The sequence below is a fragment of the Magnolia sinica genome, chromosome 10, assembly GCF_029962835.1.
Source record: "Magnolia sinica isolate HGM2019 chromosome 10, MsV1, whole genome shotgun sequence".
Classification (NCBI taxonomy): domain Eukaryota; kingdom Viridiplantae; phylum Streptophyta; class Magnoliopsida; order Magnoliales; family Magnoliaceae; genus Magnolia; species Magnolia sinica.
Genome location: NC_080582.1, coordinates 88,509,853 through 88,517,894, shown reverse-complemented (window position 1 = coordinate 88,517,894; position 8,042 = coordinate 88,509,853). Strand labels below are relative to the sequence as shown.

Genomic DNA, 8,042 nt, shown 5'->3' with positions numbered 1-8,042 from the left:
TGGAATGTGGGTGCTCCACTACTTGCCTGTAACATTTTCAGGATCCAACAAGCAATTCTAAGCTACAGGCAATCCAAGATGAGGCCCACTCACAATGACCCATGTCTTTTTTTCTTTTTTTCTTTTTCTTTTTTTACACACGCACACGCCCGCGCACACACTCACGCCGTAGTGGGCTTTCACCACCTATATGGATACTCGAACCCTTGACCGGGTGTTGAAACTCCTGGGAGTCTACCACCGAGCAAGAGCAAGGATCCCATGTCTCACTATAGCAGCCATATACTCATGTTCTTCATCTAAAGTTGGAACCACTGATACTCCATACAAAAGCTACTTGCTGTAGGATTTTCAATCCGAGTCCTCAAATGTGGCATATGTGACGAGATGTGAGCCATCTATCAACCGTTCCTTAATATGTAGTTGATGCACGAAAATATTGTGGACGGTTCCATACTATCTTCATCATCTCCAGTCATGGATTCTGATTCCATCAGTAAATTGGAAACAGCAAAACTACATACACTTTCTTTTTCCTTTTGGGTAAACGGCATATATATCAGTAAACAGACATACCTAAACCACATGGAGATGAGTTCAACAAAAGATTTATCACAAAGCGTAGCACTCCAGTGCGAGTCCAGTACCACCATAAGCTACAGTGCCACTGGATATGCGGGGCCCATGTGATGCTTGAATGAAATCCAAACCGTTCATGGTGAGCCCCCATGCCCAGCTATCACTACCCTGGGAATATTAGTACAGTTTAATGTTCACATAGAGAAACCTGTAAACACGATACACATAGCCATGTGGAGATACAAATGCTTGCATGCAGATTAGATGCCAAGCTACTACCCAATCATACATGCATGCACATGAGGGAACATGCATATTAAGCTTCTACATCATACATGGCGAATAATATCAAATGAATGTACATGCATGCATATGTATTATGCAACAAAAGGAAACAACAATTAAATCTGAAATTGAATTTCCTAAGCTAAGAGCAAAATCGCCAGCTCCAGGCATGGCCAGATGTGTTCACAGGACAAAGACTAATCTGGATTCAGCTGAGCCATTGGTTCTAATGGTTGTTATAACATTGTCATGTCAGTGGAACCCCCAAAAAGTCCACTAGCCATGAACCCCATATCGGCACTGGACTTGTTCCCCTTCTATAAGTTTCTCCACGGCATCCAAAGGAAGCCCAATCATCTCAAGTGTCTTTACCCATACCTTTTGAGAAGTCGCTACATTATGAGCCTCTTCTGATGCATTCATTGGCCGGCAGTCATGAGAGATGTATGCACAGACAGGCCATTCATCAGCCTTTAACACCCCACAATACTCAGGGACCTGTGGATCAGTGGCCGCAAAAAGCGCACTACGAGAACCTACAGTGAAACACGAACATGGCTAGATCTTTACCTTGAGTTCAGTGGAAGAATGTCACAAAAGATAGGAATTGCTGATTGAAAAGACTCACCTTCCTGAGCACTGAATATGAAATAGGGGATCAGATGATAAGCCGCTTGAACGATTTTAGGTAGATCTCTTGCCTGCAATTTACAAGTTGGAAATATCGAGTTGGTTTTTTATGCAGGAAACCTTTTAAATGGAGTGTAGCATCTTATGGCTGGACTGGTCAATCCTCGATCTAACTTTTGTCAGAATTATGCACGAACAAGTTATCACTTATCAGAGAGCTGACCTGAAGAACCCAATAATATCCAAAGAGAATTTTATATATATATATATATATATATATATATATATATATATATATATAGGGAAAAGGTACTATGAACCCTCATGCAAGTGGGACACACATAATGGATGGGCTGGATTTGCAAACCACATCTCGGTGGGCCCAAAAAACTGATTATGAATGTTTTAATGGTGCACGGCCCCTCCCCACTTCTGTATGTGGTGTGGCCCACACAAGTCACGGATTGACTTGATTTTTGAGACCTAGGCCCACGATGGAATGGTGCATCTGACTGATGGGTTAGATGTTCGAAACGCATCACGGTGGGGCCCACACAGCTCGACCTCATGGGAAGGACTCATGAGGTCAAGCGCATAGTACCTTTTCCCATATATATATATATATATATAGAATAAAGATGCAGGACCAAAAAAAAAAAAAGTTGGAACTTGTAGTTTGTCATAGGAGGGGGGTTTGGATGGATTGACATCCCCACCCTCTTGCTTATATTCACTCAAGTAATAAAACCAAAAATGCCCACAATGTCACGTGTATACCCAGCGTACCAAATATGACCAAGGGGCTACACAATAAAGAAAAGAGACTAGATGGACCATACGATTGTACAGCCCTTATTACACCCATCCACGTTCATCAACTTTAACAGAACTAAATAAATAGCTGGTTAAGTCATGATGGAAGCCAATAAAAAAATAAAATAATTTGAAGCTCTTCCTGATACTAGTGTCATTGTGAGCCAGCATGCATCCCCAACATACATGGGTTGAAGTGGCAAGTCTCTTAAGAATGCCATGCCCTTGTTAGATGATACATGTGGTACTAGAAACTCTCAAGTCCAACCAGTTGGACATCCAACCAGCTTAGATATTGGAGATTAGTTAATGGTAATAAATATGGCAAAGAGAAGAATTATTTCATATGACTTTTGGAAAAGGACGTCAGAGGCTTGGGTGGGCCCTACCTCAACCACCAGGTGCATACCAATATGTTAGGCCCATGACAAAAAATCAGCCCCATCCATGATTCAGGTAGACCACACGATTGGAAACAATGTACAGAGCAACACTCACCCTTCAAACTATTTCCTTGGAGTGGCCCACCTGAACCACGTATAGGCATGTGTTCCGTCCTCATGCCCAAGTTTTGGTGTGGCATATAATGGTTGGAGTGGATTTCATATAGTCATTTTTTTATCATCATGGTGGGTCTTGTAAAAAGCAAGGGTGGACATCTCTTTCCCAATTGTTTCCATTGATGTGATCCATCTAAATCGCAGGTTAGCCTAATTTGTTGGCCCTGTGCCTAATGTACGATCACACATCAAATGGTTAGTGGATTTCATATGCACATCATGATGGGCCCCTTAAAAAACAAAGACTGGGCATGTCTCTCATGGTTATTAAAAAAACAATGATATATTTTTTTTAAAAAAAATTATAGGACGCTCACCCTTAATTTTTTACGGGCCAGCTATGATGTGTATGTGAGATCCATTCTGACCATTAGATGTGTAATCCCACATTAGGCCCATGGACAAAAAAAATCAGGCTTACTTGTGATTTAGCCTAGGTGGGCCACAAGCCCACAGCGAGGGATACAGTTGGGAGAGAAATGTCCACCCTTGATTTTTACAGGGCCTACCATGATGATTATATGAAATTCACTCCAACAATTAGATGCCACACCAAACTTAGGCATGGGGCCCAAAAATCAGCCCATCCATGATTCAGGTGGGCCACACAAAGGGAAATAGTTTGGAGTGTGAGCATTGGCTTGTACACTATTTCCAATCGTGTGGTCCACTTGAATCACAAATGGGGTTGATTTTTGGGTGTTGGGCCTAACATGGGGTGACACGCCTAGTGGTTGGGGTGGATTCACATAAACACTATAGTGAGGCCCACCCGAGCCACCTAACCCTGATGGTCACCCCGCATCCCACAGGCTACCCCACTCGAGACCGGTGTGAAATGCCCCTGCATTTTCTAAGACCCATACTTAGCTTTAGTAAGACAATACTTTGCTTGTGCAAAATGGATAGGATTGGTCTGTTGGGCTTCCACACCTAGCCCTTTGTGGACGAGCTTGGCCCAGTTTTATAGGTCAATAGGTTGGGCCACAACCCAAACTTCATCCTGATTAACAAATGGGACAGACCTGGGCCCAGGTTTCTACTGAAGCGTGACCTTAGCCTGTGGCCTGGCACGTTTATGACAGTAATTAGTCAAGCGGGTCTGAATGTCAACCCTTAACCGGTCTAAGGGCTGACTTTTTTGCCCAATTAATAAACGGGCAGATCAGTCTGAACAGATTAATAAACACGCAGACCATGTGTGGCCCAAATCAAACCCATTGGTGCCTCTATGAATGGTCATCATCAATTTTGGGGGTCAGAACATGTAAAATGATCTTTAAAATAGAAGAAATAGGTTACAACCATAAAATGCATATTGTAATATGAAAGACTATTGATTAGATGACTTACAACATTTGTTTGTACAATCCCAGGCGATACACACATAACACTAACGCCAGCCTCTACAGGTATCCGCTTATGGAAGATGCTGTTAAACATGACCTGTGATCCAAACCCCATTCCCACCTCATCTTAGTGAAACTTCAAAAAGGTGATAAAAGGAGCTGTGAAGTCATTCATATAAAACCAAAGTGAGATATGCCACACCTGTGCAAGCTTGCTACTTGAGTAACCCACTAAACTTGTATATTTCCGTTTCCCGGAGATCACATTCATATCTTTCGTATCAACAAATCCCACGGCATGCATCTATTAGGAGAAAAAGAAAACGAATCAAGTTCAGTACTTGGTCATTCCAATATGAGAAAATACTTCGAAATCTACATAACCTTTCAAAGAAAATGATCAAATACTTTGATATTCTTAAAAGACCAAATTAATCCTGATCACATACAATTAGCAACACACTGCAGATTTCTTGGATATGATATGAGAAGTCCAATAAAAAATTCAATTATCAACTAAGTTTAATGAGTGTTCAAGAAAAAATAAATTCAACTAACCTTGCCATCAGTCAAGGTTACCCGAACAATTTAGTTATAAAGCAGACATGCAAAAGGAATCTTTTGCCGCATCCACTACTAACATGGCATCTCTGAATGAGCATGTAAGATCACCCCATGGAGATTCATCATTATCATCATCATGACATCAAAGCTTTATCCCAATTAATTGGGGTCGGCTACATGAATCTTGTTCCGTCATTCCACTCTATCAAGGGCCAGACCTTCAGTTAGACCATAGGTCTTCAAGTCTTTTCTTACTACCTCCATCCACATTCTTTCGGACCTTCTCCCCTTGCCCTTTTAGAGCCATTGACTTGTACCAACTCACTCGTAACTGACGCAGTTCTTGGTCTCTGTTGCACATGAGCAAACCATCTAACTCTACTTTCCCTCATCTTATTATTAGTGCACTGATTCGTGCACCTTGTTTGTCAATCACGTGAGTCCATGTGTCATATAGTCGGTTGAGCCCTTGGAAGTTGAAGCTGAAGACACAAGAGGACGTGGAGTATCAAGGAGCAAAGAACAGGTAAATAAGGTACCTTGCTGACCCTAACCTTGACCCAAAACAACCCTTAAACCTCTAAATGATTATGGCCTAATAGGTAAACCTTGTTTGATCATTCTTAGCCTTACGAGCCTAATTGAAACATGATAACATAGAATACAAAGGTCCCAAGCTGCTGGAAATCATACTGCCCAAACCAGTAGACTCATTAGTGTGCTCAAACAAAGCTCACTCGATCGAGTCGATCGACCGAACATGGCAAAAAACGTCCAGCAAGCACTGGCCTAAATATGATTTAGTTAGAGCACTCGAGGCACGAGCTCGATCGATCGAGGAATCTCTGATTCCTTTCAAGCGATCGAGCTCGATCGATCGAACATCGCCAAAACAGTCCAACGAGTTCACCAGACCATTTCCGGCCTAGCTCGATCGATCGAGCCTAGCCATTAGAGATTCGTTGGATCCTTCTTGTTATAAATAGTATTCGGATCTTTCGGTAATTCATGAATTTTGTCATTTTAAAGACCCTAGTGCATCTCAAGCTCTACCAAACCTCCTACGCTATATTACAATAAAATTGATGCTCTCTTCTTAGTGATTATTCACTCCAATGAGCATTCCAGACCATTAAAGTGTCCATCAAGGAGAATCCCCTAGGAGTTCAACTTTCCATTACTTATAGGAGATTCTACCCAACTCCCATCACCTTGGTCACTTCAAAGGAGTATCACATGCAAGTTATTTGATCTTGAAGCTGGAGCATTAGCAAAGCATCGGCGTCAACGATTGGAGAGCAAAAAATGAGTTGATTAAAGCATAGGAGAGCATAAATCAAGCAACCCGAGAAGGCACTACAAAATGGCTCAATCCGACAAGTTATTAATTGTAAGAGTCCTCACACTTCCTCCTTGTGTAAGATTGAGTGTAGAATTTGTAAACCAAACTTGCGTAGGTTCTTGTGTAGGACTATATCACCACTGACACGGGTGAGTACGTGTACAAGTCCTTGTGTAGGCCACCGACAAGGGTGTGTACATGGTAAGTCCTTATGTAAGCCACCGACACAACTGTGTACGTGGTAAGTCCATACGTAGGCCATCGACACGAGTACGTAGGTAAGTCCTTGTGTAGGCCTCCGGTGGGAATGTATGCTTGTAAAAGTTAGAGATGAACCTAATTTAAAACCTCTGATAGTGAAATCCGGTACACTTATTGTTGAGTGCGTCTGCCGGGAGTATAGTAGGGAAACCGAATCACTATATATGTTTGCGTTTGGGATTGTCATTTGAACACTTATTTAATTATGCTTATGTGATTGATTAGTGAATTATATGTATACATGATTAGATAAATGCTAGGAATTAATAGTTAGCACTTCCCACACACACACATGAACACTATCACTTATAGACTAGTTGTTTAGCATGTTGCATCTATTGTAGTCTATGTGATTGGACCCACTATTGGCTTGGAAGCCTTAGTGTTAAATTTCTTTACTTAGTTTAAATTGGCATATTAGTTTAAATAAGCAATTGTGTTAATTGGCACAAAATTTATTTGGTCCTAATCTCCCCCTGACATCATCATTCATTCATTAGCTCTATCAAGCTTCTTTGTATAGTTGTGGTAGATTATCTTATCCTATCACGTAATTTCAATTGGTATCAGAGCAAGTTCCTCCTGAAATGCTTAACCCCCCGGAGTGAGATCCGAAGGAGCCTTGGAATAATGTTTTCCTATAAGGGGAAAGCTAAGGTTATCCAAGAGCATGAACATATTTGTAAATCTAGTCTAGGTAAACCTATTGGGGACAATAGAGGATTTGAAATTGATATGGACCATGATATTATCTATGTTAGGTTTTTATCATGTAATTGAAATAGGGAGAGATTGCTAGTGCGCTAATTTGTGCACCTTGTTTCAATCACGCGAGTCCATGTGTCATGTAGTCGGTTGAGCCCTTAGAAGCTGAAGACCGAAGACATAAGAGGACATGAAGCATCAAAGAGCAAAAAACGGGTAAATGACGTACTTTCGTGACCCTAACCTCGACCCAAAGCAACCCTTAAACCTTTAGATGATCATGGCCTAATAGGTAAAAATTGTTTGATCACCCCTTAGCCTTAGGATCCTAATTGAAACATGATAAAATAGGCTATAGAAGTGTTGAGTTGTTGGAAATCATACTACCCAAACTAGCAGATTCATTGGTGTGCTCGAGCAAAGCTCGATCGATCGAGTCTATCGACCAAACATAGCCAAAAACGTCCAACAAGCATTGTCCTAAATATGATTTAGTTCGAGCGCTCGAGTTCAATCAATAGAGGAATCTTCGATTTCTCCCGAGCAACGATCGATTGAACATGGCCAAAACAGTCCAACGAGTTCACTGGACCATTTTCGACCTAGCTCAATCGATCAAGGGCTAGGCTCAATCGATCAAGCCTGACCGTTAGAGATCCATTGGAGCCTTCTTGTTATCTATTGCATTTGGATCTTTGGACAATTCATGAATTTGGCATTTTAGAGACCTAGTGCATCACAAGCTCTACTAAACCTCTTAGGCTCTATTTTAATGAGATTCATGCTCTCTTCTTAATAATTCTTCACTCTAATGAGCATTCCAAGCTCATCTACAAGAAGATCATGATCTCAAGCCTTCTCTAGAGTTTAGACACCAATTATATTGGTAAATCCTAGTATTTATCAACCTCTAGAGTGTCCATCAAAGAGAATCCCCCAGGAGTTCAACTTTCC

General features: G+C 41.3%; 1 protein-coding gene across 2 annotated transcripts in view; it reads right to left on the bottom strand.

The window, feature by feature from the left end:
* Positions 1 to 852: 852 nt before the first annotated feature.
* Positions 853 to 8,042, bottom strand: part of LOC131217692 (dehydrogenase/reductase SDR family member FEY-like) — a 28,183-nt gene continuing 20,993 nt past the window's right edge. For both annotated transcript variants that reach the window (XM_058212672.1, XM_058212671.1), the window contains exons 7-10: positions 4,419 to 4,520; positions 4,221 to 4,313; positions 1,493 to 1,565; positions 853 to 1,400 (exon numbers count right to left, since the gene is read on the bottom strand). In XM_058212672.1, coding sequence (XP_058068655.1) covers positions 1,141 to 1,400; positions 1,493 to 1,565; positions 4,221 to 4,313; positions 4,419 to 4,520 — 528 coding nt within the window. In that variant the 3' untranslated portion in view covers positions 853 to 1,140. The remainder of the gene's footprint in view (positions 1,401 to 1,492; positions 1,566 to 4,220; positions 4,314 to 4,418; positions 4,521 to 8,042) is intronic.